The following is a 20,719-nucleotide window of genomic DNA, read 5'->3' as shown; positions in this document are numbered from 1 at the left end:
ATAACAACATAAAGAATGACAGCTCATGCCTATTTGTCGTGGTAAGTATTTGCTGCTGCAGCCACCTTTCTTCAAAGTAAAGATGTGTTCAAAGGCTTTTTTCCCCGATTTCTGTTGAAAACTGTTTCATGTCAAATAAAGGATAAGTCCCATATGTAGTCTTTTCTTCTGTCAGAACCCAGGACATCCCTCTGGATGCCCTGGATGGCTCAAAATCCTGTCAGGGGCTTGGAGACCCTGGCAGGAAGCCAAAGACACTTGGGAATTCAATCTCAACCCATGGGAGCAAATTACCAACTTTATATGAAGAATTACAAGTCACAAAAGTTTAAGTAGCATAACAGTAGTTGCCACAGGGTGAAAGGTGGAATTTTGAAGAATTTGACTATGGGGGTCTAGGGGCACAAGATGGAGGAATTTGGGCATTGTCCTGTTCTTCTCCCTTCTTCTTCCTAGCCTCCATCTTCTTGGTGATGGTGGCACTTTGGGATTGGTTTAGAGTAGAAAGTCACTGTCTAACACAGGTGATAGGTATTGGGACATAACTGTAAATATTGAATACGTAGTTTATAGTATAAAAGACAACACCAGCCCTGGGGGAGGGCAGTGTGCCTCAGACTGACGTACAGAACAGACCTCTGCAAGCCAGACAGAGAATGTTTTAGATAAGAAATAATAAACAGACTTGAGAACAAAACGGAAGACTTCTGACTCCTTTTTCGACAGCTGAGTTGGGGAAAAGAGACTTTTTAGAACACCTCAGGATCATCTTGAGATTGTAGAAAATAAATGTCCACATGCACCAGGAAAACACCAGTAGCTCAGATTCAGTTTCTCTTTAAAGGACCAGGCTCTGAGCCTCCAGTAATGTCCTTAGCTAAAGCAGAGCGGCTGTGAACCTGATCCTCTCACTTCTCACAGCTTTGGTATTTGCACCAAAGAAGAATCCAAGTCACTCTTTTACCGAGCCCAGCAAATGGCTCTGCCTAGCAAGGCTTTGGCAGCAGGGGCTGTGGAGGATGGCGAGGGGGCGAGGCAGGGGGGAATGGCCAGGCTGCTTCTGGGAAGCGACCAAAGCTTGCCCTTGCCTGCTGGAGCCAGTGCAGGTGGGATCTGGAGCCTACAAAGTATCTGCATTGCAGTGGGCCTTGTTCCAGATGTTTTCCCAGCAGGTTGGGGGCATATGTGTGGAAGATGTCTGCTGGGAAGGAAGCAAGATTTGTTTTACTATAACCTTAGGCAGGGAAGCAGTACAAGTGGCTGGGTTTTACCATATCTAAGTATTCAAACAAAGGCGAAAGCCGTTCATGTCGAAAAGCCGTTCGTTCTCTTGGTGTTCCTTCCTTAGAGGAATGCCAGAGTAGTAGAGACGAACATTCTCCCTTCTTCAAGGGAGCTGGAAGAGAGACCTAGAAATTCTGCATGACCTGTTGACTACAGCAATGCTGGTGCACTGCCCCAGTGTGTGTGTCCCCATCGGCTCTCCTGAGAAACATCCCGTTTCTCCAAGTTTCAGGGAAGGAGTGTTGAGGTGAGAGACAGCTCAGCAGGCCAAAGGAGGGAAAACATCAAGTGACATTATTGGGCACCAGACAATTGAGAAAGGGGGCAGGATGAATGCCGCCACTTGGACAGAAAGCTTTGCACTTGGTTCTGCACAGAACAATTTGCAAGCTCATCTCAGAGCCAGAGGAGAGCCAGTCATCCTGGTTCTGCAGTGCAGGAAATGTGGAATGGGCGCTTGGACAGAGCCAGCCTCCTGTGCCTGTTCAGCTGCAGGCACCTTACAGAGAAGCAAAGAGGAGAGCCAGAGCTGTCCCGGCTCTACTTTTCCCCATCCAGAGGACTGAGGAGAAAAGCCCCAGTGGGGAGCTTTTCTCCTCAGTTTTCAGAGCAAACTTGCAGCAGAAGAAGTAGAAGGGGCAAAGGTGGCCTATCCCTGTTTCTGTCCCATGGTTCCCCTGGGGTTCTGCATGGAATGTTGGGCTGTGCCTGTAGCAACTGCCCTTGTCTGCTGATCCTGCGGCCGTTGGTGGAACACTGGTGGAGCAGCGCTGGAGCAGCAGCTGCAGCATCTGCTCCTGGCTGTCCCTCAGCAGCCACCTTCTGCACTCGGCGCCACAGCTGGCCTCTGCAGCGACATCCTCATCTCCTCGTCTACTGCCAGGCATCCCCACAGCACTTTGGCACTGTGCAAGGTAAGAAAATCCCCGTGGGCCCCCAAAGCACTCACAGAACGGCAGGAGGCTCCAGCTGGCTCTGCCACCAACCACCACAGACACGGTGTGTGGTCACTTTCCCCAGACAAGGTTGCACATGAAAGCAGGCTGCAACTTCTCCAGGAATAATGCTGCCTCCAGGGGAAATACACACTTTTCCATAGAGGACGTAGGGAGCTGTCACGGTGCACTTGCAGATTCTCGTCCACTGGTGACCTGTGTAAAACTTCGTGGCACCCATTTAAGTCCTAAAACTACGTTGTGGTGACCCCAAAACCAACTGGTCATTCCGCAGGAGGTCAGGGGTTCAGTGTCCGCTAATCCTGCTACGCCCTCACTCTGGTCACACCTCCTGCAAAGCTTGAAAAACCAGAAGGATGGGACTTCGCCTCTGGGATGCCTGCCCATCAGAGCATGGAAGCAGTTTGCTGGGCTTGTCTGCAGTACTGGCTTTCATCCTCAGAAATGATCTGGTTTCAGCAATTCCTATATACTCACATACTTACATCACTTACAGACACATACTATTTTCATAGCTTTTTTGATTTTTTTCCCACTGCCTTGCATCTCTTTTCCAGAGAGATATTGCTCTAGATTTGTCTGTGTTGTTCAATGTGTGTAGGGCTGGCTCTGCCTCACGGTCAGAGGCAGCTGTGAGATGCCCTCTTGAGTGGTGCTTCTCAGGAACACAATCACAGTGTCACAGCATTTTCTGGGCTGGAAGGAACTCCCAAAGATCATGGAGCCCAGCACCTGGGCCTGCTCAGGACAGCCTCAAGAATCCCAGCCTGTGCCCAAGAGCAGTGTCCAAAGACTTTTGGAGCTCTCTCAGCCTTGGTGCTGGGAGCCCTTCCCTGGGGAGGCAGTTCCAGTGCCCAAGCCCCCTCTGGCTGAAGAACCTTTGCCTTCCATCCAACCCAAGCCTGCAGTAGTTCATCTTCCATGCATCCTCTTGGCTCTTCTCACTGGCCCCAAGACTCAAGGCACTCTAGTGCCTGCCCTTCAGCTTTCCTTCTTGAGCAAGCTGCAGACTGCTAGAGGGACCTGCCTCAGAAATTCCAAGTGAAAAATGCAGCAATGACACCTGATGGAGAGGAGCTGGGACAGAGGAGCTTGGGATTTTCAGTGGTGAGGATGAGAAGCAGGGCTACCGACACATCTTGGCAGAATGAGTTTTATCTGGAGCGTTGTTTTGATCTCTTTCAGGTGGAAAGGAGAGGCACAATGAAAAGGAAAGCAAGAGCCCACACTGAGCCGTGAGTTTTGGCCTAGGGTTAAAGGACAGCAAACTTGAGGAATGGCGAGCAAGACAACTGCTCTTTCAGAGTCACGGTGGGATTGGTCCAAGGCTGTGGCTGCACGCCAGGTGTCTCTTGACCACTTGCCTTTCTTACGTCCTACTCCTTCTTCCTCTAGACACATCAATGTTGGCAGTGACTTTCAGGCCGAGCTCCCTGAGCTGCAGACCGGGCCGCCAAGTGAGGATGAAGAGCCTGCAACCCTGGTCTGGAAGCCCTTGGAGGAAGACGACCCTGACCTGGAAAAACCAGACAGAGGTAGCTGTCTAGCTTTCCTTCAACTCCTGAGATAGTCGGGCATGTAAAATGGTGATTTTTGGGTAAAAAGGCAGCTTTTGGCAGGCTCTGCTTCTCTCCTTGTCATGCCCATCTTCCCTTGTGGAAGTGGTAGGCGTAAGGACAATACTCTGCTTCTGCAGCAGAGCAGGAAAAAGAGCAACTGTGCTGCTCTCCAAATGGGTCAGAGGCATGTGCCACTGGAAGAGGGGAGATTGGCCCCCACTCCTTATGACAAAAGCTGCATGGAAGGGAGAGGCAGCACTAGGTGGGCCCTTGCTTCAGCTGCCCCTTGCTTTGCTCTCCTTTTCGTGCTCTCCAAGCTGCAGGCTTTAGCTCTTGTGCTTTCCTCCTGCCTTGTATGGCAAGCCTTCCCCTTTGTTGGCTCAAGGCTGACTTTGGGTGGGTTTTTGTTGTGCTTGCAGTCAGAGAACTGTTGGACATGGCCAGTTCCTGTGGCCATCCCGGGGCAGCAGCTCAGCTGGAGCTCGCCCTGCACTGCCTGCACCAGGCTCGCGGCAGCGTTCCGGTAGGAAGCGGCTGTTTGGGCGCGGGCAAGAGTGGGCAGGGAATTGATAAGGCCCGGGCAGCGGGACAGCCTTTCCTGGCTGCTCCTTGAAGAAGGGAGTTCACAAGCAGCAGAGCACTCGCTGCCTGCTGTGTCTCGTCCAGCTGTGGCAGGGCTGAGCCCAAATGGCTCCAGCAGGGACAAGATCTCTCCTGGAGGCAGCGCCGCAGGGTCCTGCAGCCTGCTGCCTTGAAAACCTCCTGGAGATCTGTGTTCTCGAAGACATTTTGAGGGACAATTCCCAGATGCCTCAGTCAGCTAAGGCAATTCAGGATGCAGGAGGAGCAAAATCATGGAGTTGGAGAGGAAAATGCTACCCTTGGGGAGCAGGAGCCAAGGGCTGGGCAGCAAAAATGAGGGACTGGGAGCAAAGCACAATCTTTGACCCATATGAGAGCCAGTGGCCTGAATCCTCAGCTGAAGAAGCAAAGCGGCTGAAGGGCAGCATTGGTGGGGTTTGGCTCCTTTTTTGTGTTGTGGGGCAGCTCAAGCCTTTTTCCTTTGCATCTTGCAGGAGGCTCTGGAGATGTTGCTCTCAGGGGGTCCTCCAACAGCTCAAGGCCATCCCTTGGCTGATTATCATTATGCAGGTAACCCAAGCCCAGCTTCTTCCTTCACTGACACATGTTGCCGTGCCCTTAATGGCCGTGTCAAGCATTTCTGCTTCAATTAGTTGTGCTTAAAACCGGCACACGATCTCGCCTTCTCTGGGGACAGGGAAAGCACCAGCATCTACTCCTTCAGCTTGACGTGTTTTCCATGCTTTTTTCCCTGGGGAATGCCTGCTCTCGTCTTCATCACCTTCTGAGGGAGCAGACATGCACGCACGTGAATGACGGCTGGCGCCAGCTTGCTTTCGGCATCCAGTGGGATCTGCTTCAAGTGGCTAGAGGGATCAATTCAGCTGCTGCTTTTTCTTGCCAGGCTCTGATAGATGGACACCTGAGGAGAAGGAGGCCTTCCAAAAGGCTTTCCACACCTACGGCAAGGATTTCCATCTCATCCAGAAGCAGGTAAAGCCACAGGACATTTCTCACCTTGGCAGATCATCAGAAGGGACATGTTGATTATTGCTGGTACCAAATACTGCACCTATGTCCCTCTCTTCTCAAGTACCAAAACTGTTAAAGTAGTCACAGAACAGGACATGGAAGGCCTGTGTGAAAATGATGATCCGGCCTCTGCAGCCCTTCTCTCCAGGCTGTTTTGGAAGACAAAGCTCTCTTCTGTTAGACTTGTCTCCCATATATGCTGCTGCTTCCACAACACCTTGTGCTGGGGTAACTGCAGTGAACGGGGCAAAGAAGAACTCTGCTAGAGGGACTTGATGTTGATCTGTGCATTACATGTGGCACCACGTAGCACAATACTCGGTTTATTACATTGCATAATGCCTCTCTGACTCCTGCATATTCATTTCATTTTACACCCTCCTCAATTTTCTCCGTGACTTTAATTCCTACTTTACTCTGTATTCTCATTGTTCTCCAATGCACCCTACAGGACGGCTGTTTCAGATTCCTTCTTTTGCTCTTCACAACAGATCCCGAGTAAGACTGTGGCACAGTGTGTGGAGTACTACTACTGCTGGAAAAAAGAGCAGAAACTTGCCAGCAGCACTCTTGCTCACGTGAGTGGGAAGAAAATCCAGACATGCCAGCAGGGTCAAGAAACTGGCAGAAGGGGACAAACCCTGCTGTCAAGCCACACCACATGCCGCTTTGCCAGGTTCCCTTGGTCCCACGCACTGGGAGAGGCGCAGCAGGTGCTGCCCAGACTTTTGTTGTGCTGCTGCCCTGAAATACGGAATTGTGGAGCACAACTTTGACCCAACAAAGCAGCACCACCATCAAAATGGGCTTTGACTCTCTACAAATCGGTTTCTCAAGGGCTGGCACCCTCAGATTCCAATCAGACCCTTCATTCCCCACTGCTTGCTAACATCAGCCATCTGGGCTGCCTTCATGGAGATGCTGCCAAATTTTAGAGATCTTTTGTAGCACCCCAGCGTATCCCCAAAAAGGAGCTGCCAGTGCCATGGCACCTTTAATACTTTCCTTACTGGCAGAGAGCAATTTGCTTCACAGAGAGAGACAGAGAGAGGGAGAGAGAGAGATTATTTTGGGTAGGAGAAAATGGGTAATCATGTGTCTTCACTAGTGTGACTGAATGTAAAAACCACGCCCTAGACATGTGGGGAGGAAAACCAGAGATAAATAGATGTTAGGCAGAGAGGTAGAAATCAGACATGTAGAACTATGGATAGCCACGTATTTATCCCACCCCCTTAGAGCTGTGGTAAAGGGGAGTATTTTCCTCCAACCTCCATGGTTGGCAGCCTGCCGCAGCCCACTGCCATATCCAGCCCTTTTCTCAGCTCTTTGGGGTTTGGAAGAATTTGCTTAGGCCAATAGATTTTTGGGGTGGATGCTGTGAATTCCAGCTTTCTAAAAGGAAGGAAGGAAGCATAAGTAAGGATTCTTTGATTTCCAGACTGCGGGCAAACGGAAGAGGAGGAAAAGCCCTCCCAAGAAGGAGACTGGGGAGACAGGGAAGAGAAGCCGCAAGCGGGCTGGCAGCGCGGAGTGTCCCTGCTGCCAACCGTGCCAGCCGCCCCAGCCGGCGGGAGGCCCCTTTCCGTGCGGGCAGTGCCAACGGTGCGCAAGCTCCTCCTCCTTCTGCTCCCAGCTGCCCCTTTGGCCTAAAGCACGCTGACCCTTTCCAAAGGCACCACAGGGCAAGCTGAGGCCACTTGCAGGATCGCCCCTGGCAGCCCTGCTCAAGCTTACAGCCCACTTGGAACCCAAACAGCTTCGTTCAAACCCAGCATTCCCAGTGAAACCTTGCCATGCCCCAACAAGACACAGTTCATACAAACAGGAACACATGCATCAAAGCTTGCTTTGATGCTGCTGATCCAATTAAACCTAGGATGAAGCAAAAGGAGGAAGACATTTCAAAGAATTGAAACCAGCAAGATCAGACTCATGGTGCTGATCACTTTACCAATTTGTCACAGCCTGAAAAGATGGAAATTCATCCAAAAAGGGAGATCTTGGCACTTGGCTTAATGGTGTGTATGGAGTTAACAATGGATGGTTTGTTTCCTGTCTTCCAGGGAGTTTGAAACCATCAAGGAGAGGAACAAGCACAGGAGAAGACATCGCCCACGCAAGGATGCACAGCCTCTCCCCAAGAAGAAAAGGCCAAATTAGCCCTGCATTTGCCCCAGGCTAGCAAGAGTTATGCGTCTGCAGGACTAGATAGAAATAAGATTGTTTTTCAAGTTTTTAGGATTGTTTATTCTTCTATTAGTTTACATGATAGGAATCCCTTTGTTTATTAGCTAAGATATATAACTATTATTAAAGATGTATTAGTAGTGTTAGATTTAGCAATAAATGTAACAGGTTCGGTGTTTCTATGCTTCAACTTTTCACATTTTGTCTTTGTTGAGACACAATCTGTTTTTATCATTAAACCAAAGTTTGCTCCATTTGGCCTTTCTGTCTGTATGAAATCCCCGAGGCAGTGTTCATTACATTTCCTTGGTGTTGCACACACGGCATTTGCCCTGAGAGAGCAATGGGGGCACATGAGTCCCCCCCAGGCCCAGCCCCTGGCTCAGCTGGCAGCACTTCCAGAGGCGTGTCCCCATTACTGCCAATGAAATCATGGTGGAGCTTCCTCCTTTGATTCCTGAACATCTCAGCTGGGAGTGGCTGGGGAGGCTTTGCTGAATTCAATGCACTGGATCTAAAGGAGTGCTCTTGTCTCACTGTACTTGCTGGGATAAAAGTAGTGGGTTGAGGCCTGTGGTAATCGGCGGAAGAAATGCGGCACTCAATATGAGTGATCAGCAAATCTCAAAACTTTATTGATAGGCACATACATTTATATTGGTGTTAATGAGGCTAATACATATTGCAAAAGGCGAGCTCATTATTGGTTAGTTACTTATCAGCTAACTACGCCTACCTTAGCATGCTTGTGGCTACTATGTTGCAGCTGTCCACATCTTTTCTTCATATTTCTAACTAACGATCTTCTCCCCCATCCTGATGTTGCACCAAGGGCACAGTGCCCTTGCCAGGTTTGGACATTGACTGCTGACTCCTATCCTCATCTCCTTCTTGCTTAACTAACGGTATTATATCAGTGTGACCTTTGTCAACTAGCTAGCTGTTCACAAAATCCTCCACAAAAGTTCTCTGTTGTATTCCAGCTCTGGGCTTTTTTCCCATACTGCGTGCGACAAGACTGTAATTTTTATTATAATTATAGTCGCTGTTATCCATCTAATTTTTAAGAAGGCTCCTGTGATTGATAGGACATTCCTTCCCCTCTCACACAGCCCGGCTCCAGCTTTCTGCTCCTTGATGCTCCTCTCTTGAAGCTCTTCAGGGAGGGACTGCCACGACCTAAGTCACCACCTCGGGTCTCTTGATGTGCTCACTGCTGGACAGCCATCCCTCGCAGAACATCTTTCCCTCTCTGCCCAGACCTTCCTGATTCAGGGCAGCATCCCAAATGAGCTCCCAGAGAAGTTTCTGCATGTCACTGCTAGCCACCGTGTCCCCGTGCTGGTGCAGGAAAGCTTTGTGAACGGCCACTGCTGGGAAAGCAGGCTGAGGTGGCACAAGCAGCTCCTGCACTGCAGTGCAAGTTTCTCAGAGCTCCTGTCACAGCCCCAGCCCTGCTCCCAGCTCTGTGCATTCTACCCCAACAGAAACAGCCACACCAGGCAAGAACTTACTGCTTTTGGAAAAATATTTATTTATCAAGATCAAGAAAACAATCATTGTCTGCTAATACCAAGTATCACTATCACTAAATGTACCACTATCACAAAAACAATCACCATCCTCCAATATTAACTATCACTATCGCTAATACAATCATTGTCCTCTAATATCAAATAACGCTATCATTAAAACAATCACTATCCTCTAATATTAACTATCACTATCATTAAAACAACCACCACCCTCTAATATCAAGTATCCCTATCACTATCACTAAAAGAATCACTACCACTATCACTATTTATGACTATCACTATCACTAATACAATCACCCTCCTCTAATATCAAGTAACGCTATCATTGAAACAATCACTATCCCCTAATATTAACTAACCCTATCATTAAAACCATCACTATCCTCTAATATTAACTATCACTATCATTAAAACAACCACCACCCTCTAATATCAAGTGTCCCTATCACTATCACTAAAAGAATCACTACCACTATCACTATTTATGGCTATCACTATCACTAACCATCTATCACTATCACTAATCTTCATCCTCTAACAGATAGTAGTCCTGCAGGTATTGGTAGGAGGGCCAAGAGGATGCTGTGGGCTGAGGTGACTCCAGGGAAATCCAGTGGTCCCGTGAAGAGGTGTTGTCAGCCAGAGCACAGAAGGAGCAGGTGGGCAGAGGTGACGGGTCTGCGCTCATGTTCTTGTGCAGCTGGGCGAGCTCTGCTGCAAAGAGCTCAGGAAACAGGCGGCAGCTGTCCCTGAACCCGTTGCCTTGGGCTCTCTCGCTGCTTCCCGCTCCTTCTCCTGACTCTGCTTCACCTCTAGGCTGACCACAGCTTTCCCAGGAAGAGTCCCAGTCCTGTCCTGTTGCCTCTTTGTCCTCCTGGCTCCTCCTGTAGAAACAGATTTCCAAGAAGACTCCTCACAGATAGGAATTTGGAGCACAGTTTCCTCAGAGCCCTGCTAGGAGCCGCCTGGGCGCTCCTGCATGCTGCAAAGACTTCCTTGCCAATGGCAGCAATTAATAACTCACCTGTCTCTCTTCAGCAGCTGATGCATGACTAGATAGCCAGACACTGCCCCAAGCAGAAGCAAAGCTGAGGCTGCTACTGTCCCTACTAGGATGTAGTACTTGCTCGGGTCACAGTGTCCAGCAGTCTGGGCTTTTTGCCCACCGGATGACCCTGGCAGGAGAAGAGACAATGCAAGAGTCAGCGTTTGTGCTCTGCACTAGGCATAACCCCACAGTGTGCTTCAGCTGCCCAAGGACTGGCACTGCTAGTGGATCAGAACTGACATCTGATGTTGTCTTCAGAGATGGCTTCCTCTGGCTCTGGTGTCTTAGCATCAGGGACCAAGAGGGATCCCATCAAGCTCTCATGCACAAGAGCCCAGTGTGTGCCAGGGAGCAGCACTGCCCCATCTACTCCTCCGGGCTGCAGGCCCGGGCTGCGTGCTGGGCACCTGCAATTCACCCATGGAGAGCACTGCAGGGATACAGCAGAAATGCTGCTCTTTGCCCAAGACAGCATCTAGCAAGCACTCACCTGAATATTCCTCAGGCTCAGCAAGTGTCCTGGTGTCCTCTGTTGGTTCTCTTTTTTCATGTGAGCCTGGCACACTGTCACTTTCTTCCACAGCTAAGGTCTCCGGCACAGTCTCAGAATCTGTCTCTTCAGAAAAACAAAACATTGCACGCATTAACCAGAAGCCACTGCCCCTCAGCACAAGCACGGTACCATGGCCTGGGCATTCCGGCAAGCGGCGCTGACGAGGCCGCTGTCCCCCCCAAGACAGGAGGAATCGACAGCTGGATTTTCTGCAGTGCAACAAGAAGTGCAGACCCAAACCAGCCAAGACTTAACCAAATGACCCACAGAAGGAGTACCTTCAGGTTCCCCCTCACCCTTGGACTCCAGCTTCAACCCGTCCCTGAGCCTGAGCTTTGCAAGGGGCAGCCAAGGCTTGCTCTGATGTCATTGCTGCCTCCATGCTGTGCTGAGCGTGTGGCGAACCCAAATTCAGCACTGGCCTTTGCCCAACATCTGGATGCCAATGTCTGCACAGAGCAGCCCTGGCCAGGAATGCTGCAACTGCAGCAGCAGCTGGAGAAGCCCCTGGCAGTCATCTGGAAGAACAGCTGCGAGCGGAGGCTGTGCTGGACCATCTCTAGGGCTCCCTGCAGGAGCTGTGAAATGGAGTGGGCCTGCAGCAGGACTCTGACTGAGTGCTTCTGCCTGTCCAGGATACAGCACATGCCTACAGGAAGCAAAAGCTCAGCTTCCCGGCTGCCAGGGTTAACAGAGTGGGATATACTAACCAGATGGGGCTTCATGCAAGGCTGCCAGGAGCTCCTCTGGAACATCCGGCAATCCTTCAGGGAACTCTTCAGGAACCTTGTCATCCTTCATCCCTATTGTTAGATTTACAAAAGCACGTTAACCTATGACGGTATTTTTCTCGTGAATAAAACAGGGAAAAGGGGCGCTCCTTTTTGTGAAGGCAGGACAGACTGACTACTCACGCTTGAGGTACCAGCTCGGAGTCAGCACGGTATCTGCCCCTCGCTCAGGGGCTGAAAGAGCACTCTCTGTGTCCACAACTACAAGCAAACACCCACAAGAAGTTACCATCACGTGCACTGCCCTCATGGGCACACCTCAAGGCCTGGATGTGGAAGGCACTGCTAGGGCACGCTCAAGCAGGTCTGCATCCTCACAGCTGCAGGGGGGTCTGGCTGCCCTTGGGACACTGAGCTGGCAGCTCCCACATGAAGGGAAAAGCCGTGGCGTGCCCACATGATCTGTGTGCGGGTCAGCCCTGGAGCCGGGCCAGAAGGCTGGACACCCAGAGCGGAGGGACGGACAGCCACTGCTGAGTGATGGAGAACTGGTGCTGAGCTTCCGGGCCTGGCCCGACCCTCCCCACATCCTTGCTCCTTAGGAAGCTCTCTCCATGCTGCACCCTAAAGCAGCTGCAGCCCCTCACACCTCCCCTGGAGCCTCTGCCCCTCTGCCTGCCCCGTGCTGCCTTCCTGGCTCAGCCATCCCTGCTCCCGGCCCCGCTGCTGCCAGCCAGGGCTGTGTGCTGGCCCCTGCCTGCCTACCTGCTCCCTGCCCAGCTGCTGGAGCACTCTGGGCATTCTGGGCTGGCAGGGCCACGAGAAAGAGCAGCAGGAGGTAGCGGCTCAGGACCATGATCCCCCCTGCTAGCAACACTCTGCTGCTGCTGCTGCTGCTGCTGCTGCTGCTGCTGCTGCTGCTGCTGCTGCTGCTGCTGCTGCTGCAGTGTTGCCCAGAGCGAGCACTGAAGAGCACAGTGGGGCTCTGGAACCTGACATCAAACAGAGCTCTGTGACCTCAGAACAAAGTGATGGCTGTGAAGGCCCCAATGTACGCCCACGTTGCCTGTGAATTCCTGCACCTCCCCTCTACTGAATTTCCTTATTCTGCACAGGAATGGAAGGAGCCAAATGGAGAAGGGCTGGAGTATTTTGGAGGCAGCATTGTGCATGGGAATGCAGAGGCACTCATGTCTTATTCCTCAGAAATTCCCTAGAAGAAGACCTGGATGAAGGCTGCTGTAAAAAGCCCAAATTCAAGAGTGTTTCTTTGGTAGTATTTTTGTCTGAAAGAATTGTGGCAAAAACCTGCTTTTCCCATGACTTCTGCTACACTTTCATGACCTTTGATGGCAGCACTGCTTCCATCCTCCACTGTCACCCAAACATGGCTGTGCAGTGCTGACGCATCTCCCCCGTCAGCCTGGTTTACTCCCTTTTCCACTTCCAATGCTACTTAAAGCTCTCTCAAGGAGCCCTGCTAACTCTGGAGCCAAGAGCCTTTTTCCCTTTCAGGCAGATGTAGCCCATGTGCCACCATCAGGCCTGCTGTCCTGTAGAGTAACCCACGGTCAAACTCCCACACTGTTGCTGGGAACACCGGGCTGCCGCCTATTCACCTCTAGAGCCTTCCTGGGTCTGGCTCACTGCACGTGGCGGAAGAAAATACCACATGTGCCCCAGATCCCTCAAGCAGTCATCCAGAGCCCCTGAGCTCCCTCTGCCTTGTCCTCGGACACCATCAGGCACCGCCACGGGACACACACAAATGTCTTGGTTGCTGCAGATATCAGGTAACACTGCTGGCCTTTTAGCCGAGCAGCTCTTCTGGCAAATAAATATGCATGACTTATGTGTGCCAGGCAACCTACGCTCAGAAGCTCTTGGACAGCCTTCTAGAGCACCTTTGGTACGGTTGTCCCTGAAGCACCACTTAAGCCCCAGGTGTTTCCAGCTGCAAGCAAAGAGGCACTGACAGATTTCCACCCCTCGGGTCTCTCTCCAAGGCTCGTAAGAGTCCTATGCAGCTGACAAGCTGCAGAAACTCGGCCCATGGCATCCTCTGGAATCAAGCACACATCACTGCCCACCGTGAAGGCCGCAGCCCATAATGAGCAGAGGGCCAGAGCAGGCTGGAGGGTGTCTTGGTGACATCTCCTTCCTACGTAGGACCCAGGCAGGCTGCCCAGCTGCCTCGGCCTTGGCTCTGAGCGCCATCTCGGGCCCTCCATTCCTGCCCCAGGGGAGGCACCGATGAACACGGCCCTCCTTTTTTCCTTAAGGGGCCACACGCCCAGGCTCTCCCTTACCGCGCTCCGCGCCACTGTGCTGCTCGGCGGCCCGTCACCAGCTGCGGCACCAGTGTCCCCAGAGCTCCTGTGCTGCTGCTGAAGCCGCCCGCGGCGTGTGGCCCGGCGGGGCGGCAGCGCTGCCCGCAGCCCGCGGCCTCCTCGTCCCCTGCTGCCGCCATTGTGCACGGGGCCCTGAGGGGCGGGCACGGGGCTGCGGGGCTGTGCCGGCCCCGCTTGCCGGGCCTCAGCCCCAGCTGCTGCCGCTGGCTGGCAGCGCCCACTGCAGCAGGAAAACACCTCGGGGTTTACTGGAGTGCATACAAAAACTGCCCCTGGGCTTCTCCTTGTGTGTTGCTCTAGCCACTTGCCAGTCCCTTGCTTGCCCGCTATAGCCCTGTTCTTTGCCACTCGCTCTCTATTTTGTTGTCCCTGCAAAGCTTCTTCAACAGTCTCCATCCCGCCCCAGCCCAGCGTTCGCTCTCTCCTGCTCCCTCCTGCTCATTCTGCGTCTCTTCCTCTGTCCCTGCTGCCCCTTCCCGCAGCTCCGGCCCCGTTCCCTGGCCCTCTTTTGCTCCCCTTGTCTCTCCGTTCTGCTTCCTGCCCCTTTCTCTTCGGTCTCTATTTCTCGGCTCCGCTCCCTGGGCCATGCTTGCTTCAGACTCCCAGGCGAACCGTCCCGGCAGCCGCTCTCTGCAGCCGGGACACGGCGGGGAGCTCTCCTGCGGCGGCACGACAGCGGCCAATGGGGCCCGACACCGGCGCCTCGGCCCTCACGCCGGAGCGGGGCCGCTCCCAGGCAGCGGCGGCAGCTGGAGCTGCGGCCCGGGAAGCGGGGCCGGCACAGCCCCACAGCCCCGGGCCCGCCCCTCCCGGCCCCAGTGGCAGAGAGCAGGGATGAGGTGGCAAACCAAGGCACTGGCCACTGGACAGAGCAACACACAAGGCAAATGCCAGGCACGCTTTTTGCCGGACCCCATTGAATCCAGAGCTCTTTTGCTGCTGCAGTGGCATGTCAGCTCCCTCAGAAGCAGCCGAGGCATTTCAGAAAGGGCACTGCAGGGCATGAGCGTGCATATGTCCCACAGCTCTCAGTTGTGCATCTGGAAGGCTGCAAGTGTGGGTGTCTATATGAGAAGAGTTTGTGAGGCTTGCTTCAAGGCTTGAGGCACAGCTCTCTTCTGAACAGAGCCTTGGGCTGCCCTCTCAGGAGGTGGCTATCTCAGAGCTGCTGCTATCTCAGAGAGGCCCATGAGAGACAGCGCAGAGGCGCAGCTGGAGCTGCTGTGGAGAGCAGAGGAGAGGAACAAGGGTGAGGAGCTCAGTGGTTCCTCTTCATCACTTCAAAGGGAAGAGCATTGTCTTGGGACAGTCTTTACCGCCCGAGCAAGAAGTAGAAGGACCCCCCCAAAAGCCCACTGTCCAGAGATGCCTTCAAGCATCTCTCTGGCAATTGCTGCCGGCAATATCCTCCCCACACACTGCAGGCAACAGTCAGCCTCAACAGCAGCTGTGCTGCGTTCCTTGGACAGCAGCTTTGCTGCACTCACACCTCCAGCTTTGGCTGCAGATGGCCCAGCTGGAGCAGGCATGGGCAAAGGCCTGCAGGACCACCGTCAGTCAGACTCGTGAGCCCAGGACAGCAGTTCCCTGGCATGCTGGTTTCTTGCAGTGCCTCGCTTTCTTCATCTGAGACAGGCACTCCGTCACTTCTTTCCACCTGGAAGGCCTTCCTACATTCCATCACTTGAGAAATCCAGCAGGAAATACCCCCATCTATATTGCCTGAGTCTTAATCTCCCTGAACTAAAAGTTAAGTCAAGTCCAAAAACAGGAATAAATGAGCCTGCATCTGCCACACTCGCTCAAGCAAAAGATCACATCAAAGTTTGTGGTAATCGGCGGAAGAAATGCGGCACTCAATATGAGTGATCAGCAAATCTCAAAACTTTATTGGTAGGCACATACATTTATATTGGTGTTAATGAGGCCAATACATATTGCAAAAGGTGAGCTCATTATTGGTTAGTTACTTATCAGCTAACTACACCTACCTTAGCATTCTTGTGGCTACTATGTTGCAGCTGTCCACATCTTTTCTTCATATTTCTAACTAACCATCCTCTCCCCCATCCTGATGTTGCACCAAGGGCTCAGTGCCCTTGCCAGGTTTGGACACTGTCCGCTGACTCCTATCCTCATCTCCTTCTTGCTTAACTAACGGTATTATATCAGTGTGACCTTTGTCAACTAGCTAGCTGTTCACAAAATCCTCCACAAAAGTTCTCTGTTCTATCCCAGCTCTGGGCTTTTTTCCCATACTGCGTGCGACAAGACTGTAATTTTTATTATAATTATAGTCGCTGTTATCCATCTAATTTTTAAGAAGGCTCCTGTGATTGATAGGACATTCCTTCCCCTCTCACACAGCCCGGCTCCAGCTTTCTGCTCCTTGATGCTCCTCTCTTGAAGCTCTTCAGGGAGGGACTGCCACGACCTAAGTCACCACCTCGGGTCTCTTGATGTGCTCACTGCTGGACAGCCATCCCTCGCAGAACATCTTTCCCTCTCTGCCCAGACCTTCCTGATTCAGGGCAGCATCCCAAATGAGCTCCCAGAGAAGTTTCTGCATGTCACTGCTAGCCACCGTGTCCCCGTGCTGGTGCAGGAAAGCTTTGTGAACGGCCACTGCTGGGAAAGCAGGCTGAGGTGGCACAAGCAGCTCCTGCACTGCAGTGCAAGTTTCTCAGAGCTCCTGTCACAGCCCCAGCCCTGCTCCCAGCTCTGTGCATTCTACCCCAACAGAAACAGCCACACCAGGCAAGAACTTACTGCTTTTGGAAAAATATTTATTTATCAAGATCAAGAAAACAATCATTGTCTGCTAATACCAAGTATCACTATCACTAAATGTACCACTATCACAAAAACAATCACCATCCTCCAATATTAACTATCACTATCGCTAATACAATCATTGTCCTCTAATATCAAATAACGCTATCATTAAAACAATCACTATCCTCTAATATTAACTATCACTATCATTAAAACAACCACCACCCTCTAATATCAAGTATCCCTATCACTATCACTAAAAGAATCACTACCACTATCACTATTTATGACTATCACTATCACTAATACAATCACCCTCCTCTAATATCAAGTAACGCTATCATTGAAACAATCACTATCCCCTAATATTAACTAACCCTATCATTAAAACCATCACTATCCTCTAATATTAACTATCACTATCATTAAAACAACCACCACCCTCTAATATCAAGTGTCCCTATCACTATCACTAAAAGAATCACTACCACTATCACTATTTATGGCTATCACTATCACTAACCATCTATCACTATCACTAATCTTCATCCTCTAACAGATAGTAGTCCTGCAGGTATTGGTAGGAGGGCCAAGAGGATGCTGTGGGCTGAGGTGACTCCAGGGAAATCCAGTGGTCCCGTGAAGAGGTGTTGTCAGCCAGAGCACAGAAGGAGCAGGTGGGCAGAGGTGACGGGTCTGCGCTCATGTTCTTGTGCAGCTGGGCGAGCTCTGCTGCAAAGAGCTCAGGAAACAGGCGGCAGCTGTCCCTGAACCCGTTGCCTTGGGCTCTCTCGCTGCTTCCCGCTCCTTCTCCTGACTCTGCTTCACCTCTAGGCTGACCACAGCTTTCCCAGGAAGAGTCCCAGTCCTGTCCTGTTGCCTCTTTGTCCTCCTGGCTCCTCCTGTAGAAACAGATTTCCAAGAAGACTCCTCACAGATAGGAATTTGGAGCACAGTTTCCTCAGAGCCCTGCTAGGAGCCGCCTGGGCGCTCCTGCATGCTGCAAAGACTTCCTTGCCAATGGCAGCAATTAATAACTCACCTGTCTCTCTTCAGCAGCTGATGCATGACTAGATAGCCAGACACTGCCCAAGCAGAAGCAAAGCTGAGGCTGCTACTGTCCCTACTAGGATGTAGTACTTGCTCGGGTCACAGTGTCCAGCAGTCTGGGCTTTTTGCCCACCGGATGACCCTGGCAGGAGAAGAGACAATGCAAGAGTCAGCGTTTGTGCTCTGCACTAGGCATAACCCCACAGTGTGCTTCAGCTGCCCAAGGACTGGCACTGCTAGTGGATCAGAACTGACATCTGATGTTGTCTTCAGAGATGGCTTCCTCTGGCTCTGGTGTCTTAGCATCAGGGACCAAGAGGGATCCCATCAAGCTCTCATGCACAAGAGCCCAGTGTGTGCCAGGGAGCAGCACTGCCCCATCTACTCCTCCGGGCTGCAGGCCCGGGCTGCGTGCTGGGCACCTGCAATTCACCCATGGAGAGCACTGCAGGGATACAGCAGAAATGCTGCTCTTTGCCCAAGACAGCATCTAGCAAGCACTCACCTGAATATTCCTCAGGCTCAGCAAGTGTCCTGGTGTCCTCTATTGGTTCTCTTTTTTCATGTGAGCCTGGCACACTGTCACTTTCTTCCACAGCTAAGGTCTCCGGCACAGTCTCAGAATCTGTCTCTTCAGAAAAACAAAACATTGCACACATTAACCAGAAGCCACTGCCCCTCAGCACAAGCACGGTACCATGGCCTGGGCATTCCGGCAAGCGGCGCTGACGAGGCCGCTGTCCCCCCCAAGACAGGAGGAATCGACAGCTGGATTTTCTGCAGTGCAACAAGAAGTGCAGACCCAAACCAGCCAAGACTTAACCAAATGACCCACAGAAGGAGTACCTTCAGGTTCCCCCTCACCCTTGGACTCCAGCTTCAACCCGTCCCTGAGCCTGAGCTTTGCAAGGGGCAGCCAAGGCTTGCTCTGATGTCATTGCTGCCTCCATGCTGTGCTGAGCGTGTGGCGAACCCAAATTCAGCACCGGCCTTTGCCCAACATCTGGATGCCAATGTCTGCACAGAGCAGCCCTGGCCAGGAATGCTGCAACTGCAGCAGCAGCTGGAGAAGCCCCTGGCAGTCATCTGGAAGAACAGCTGCGAGCGGAGGCTGTGCTGGACCATCTCTAGGGCTCCCTGCAGGAGCTGTGAAATGGAGTGGGCCTGCAGCAGGACTCTGACTGAGTGCTTCTGCCTGTCCAGGATACAGCACATGCCTACAGGAAGCAAAAGCTCAGCTTCCCGGCTGCCAGGGTTAACAGAGTGGGATATACTAACCAGATGGGGCTTCATGCAAGGCTGCCAGGAGCTCCTCTGGAACATCCGGCAATCCTTCAGGGAACTCTTCAGGAACCTTGTCATCCTTCATCCCTATTGTTAGATTTACAAAAGCACGTTAACCTATGACGGTATTTTTCTCGTGAATAAAACAGGGAAAAGGGGCGCTCCTTTTTGTGAAGGCAGGACAGACTGACTACTCACGCTTGAGGTACCAGCTCGGAGTCAGCACGGTATCTGCCCCTCGCTCAGGGGCTGAAAGAGCACTCTCTGTGTCCACAACTACAAGCAAACACCCACAAGAAGTTACCATCACGTGCACTGCCCTCATGGGCACACCTCAAGGCCTGGATGTGGAAGGCACTGCTAGGGCACGCTCAAGCAGGTCTGCATCCTCACAGCTGCAGGGGGGTCTGGCTGCCCTTGGGACACTGAGCTGGCAGCTCCCACATGAAGGGAAAAGCCGTGGCGTGCCCACACGATCTGTGTGCGGGTCAGCCCTGGAGCCGGGCCAGAAGGCTGGACACCCAGAGCGGAGGGACGGACAGCCACTGCTGAGTGATGGAGAACTGGTGCTGAGCTTCCGGGCCTGGCCCGACCCTCCCCACATCCTTGCTCCTTAGGAAGCTCTCTCCATGCTGCACCCTAAAGCAGCTGCAGCCCCTCACACCTCCCCTGGAGCCTCTGCCCCTCTGCCTGCCCCGTGCTGCCTTCCTGGCTCAGCCATCCCTGCTCCCGGCCCCGCTGCTGCCAGCCAGGGCTGTGTGCTGGCCCCTGCCTGCCTACCTGCTCCCTGCCCAGCTGCTGGAGCACTCTGGGCATTCTGGGCTGGCAGGGCCACGAGAAAGAGCAGCAGGAGGTAGCGGCTCAGGACCATGATCCCCCCTGCTAGCAACACTCTGCTGCTGCTGCTGCTGCTGCTGCTGCTGCTGCTGCAGTGTTGCCCAGAGCGAGCACTGAAGAGCACAGTGGGGCTCTGGAACATGACATCAAACAGAGCTCTGTGACCTCAGAACAAAGTGATGGCTGTGAAGGCCCCAATGTACGCCCACGTTGCCTGTGAATTCCTGCACCTCCCCTCTACTGAATTTCCTTATTCTGCACAGGAATGGAAGGAGCCAAATGGAGAAGGGCTGGAGTATTTTGGAGGCAGCATTGTGCATGGGAATGCAGAGGCACTCATGTCTTATTCCTCAGAAATTCCCTAGAAGAAGACCTGGATGAAGGCTGCTGTAAAAAGCCCAAATTCAAGAGTGTTTCTTTGGTAGTATTTTTGTCTGAAAGAATTGTGGCAAAAACCTGCTTTTCCCATGACTTCTGCTACACTTTCATGACCTTTGATGGCAGCACTGCTTCCATCCTCCACTGTCACCCAAACATGGCTGTGCAGTGCTGACGCATCTCCCCCGTCAGCCTGGTTTACTCCCTTTTCCACTTCCAATGCTACTTAAAGCTCTCTCAAGGAGCCCTGCTAACTCTGGAGCCAAGAGCCTTTTTCCCTTTCAGGCAGATGTAGCCCATGTGCCACCATCAGGCCTGCTGTCCTGTAGAGTAACCCACGGTCAAACTCCCACACTGTTGCTGGGAACACCGGGCTGCCGCCTATTCACCTCTAGAGCCTTCCTGGGTCTGGCTCACTGCACGTGGCGGAAGAAAATACCACATGTGCCCCAGATCCCTCAAGCAGTCATCCAGAGCCCCTGAGCTCCCTCTGCCTTGTCCTCGGACACCATCAGGCACCGCCACGGGACACACACAAATGTCTTGGTTGCTGCAGATATCAGGTAACACT

The 20,719-nt window shown here is 52.3% G+C and overlaps 2 protein-coding genes across 4 annotated transcripts in view; both read left to right on the top strand.

Annotated features, from left to right (window-relative positions):
* The window catches only part of LOC135308305 (uncharacterized), a 624,983-nt gene that overhangs the window by 154,144 nt on the left and 450,120 nt on the right, over nucleotides 1–20,719 (top strand). The window lies entirely within an intron of this gene.
* On the top strand, nucleotides 1,941–7,690 carry LOC135307515 (transcriptional-regulating factor 1-like). Of its 3 annotated transcripts, XM_064431945.1 has the most exons (5): nucleotides 1,941–2,198; nucleotides 3,426–3,775; nucleotides 5,286–5,374; nucleotides 5,905–5,991; nucleotides 7,480–7,690. In XM_064431945.1, exons 2-5 carry the CDS (start codon nucleotides 3,517–3,519, stop codon nucleotides 7,486–7,488), a joined length of 444 nt encoding a protein of 147 aa, XP_064288015.1. In that variant the 5' UTR covers nucleotides 1,941–2,198; nucleotides 3,426–3,516; the 3' UTR covers nucleotides 7,489–7,690. The 3 variants fall into 3 exon arrangements, 2 of the variants coding, with proteins under 2 accessions (XP_064288015.1, XP_064288014.1); XM_064431944.1 differs by lacking the exon at nucleotides 7,480–7,690 and having other exon boundaries at nucleotides 5,905–6,907; XR_010368257.1 differs by lacking the exons at nucleotides 1,941–2,198; nucleotides 3,426–3,775; nucleotides 7,480–7,690 and adding an exon at nucleotides 4,610–4,951 and having other exon boundaries at nucleotides 5,905–6,907.

This window comes from Passer domesticus, chromosome 9 (genome assembly GCF_036417665.1).
Source record: "Passer domesticus isolate bPasDom1 chromosome 9, bPasDom1.hap1, whole genome shotgun sequence".
Classification (NCBI taxonomy): Eukaryota; Metazoa; Chordata; class Aves; order Passeriformes; family Passeridae; genus Passer; species Passer domesticus.
Note: the sequence above shows the minus strand (reverse complement) of the source record. Positions and strands in the feature narration are given on the sequence as shown.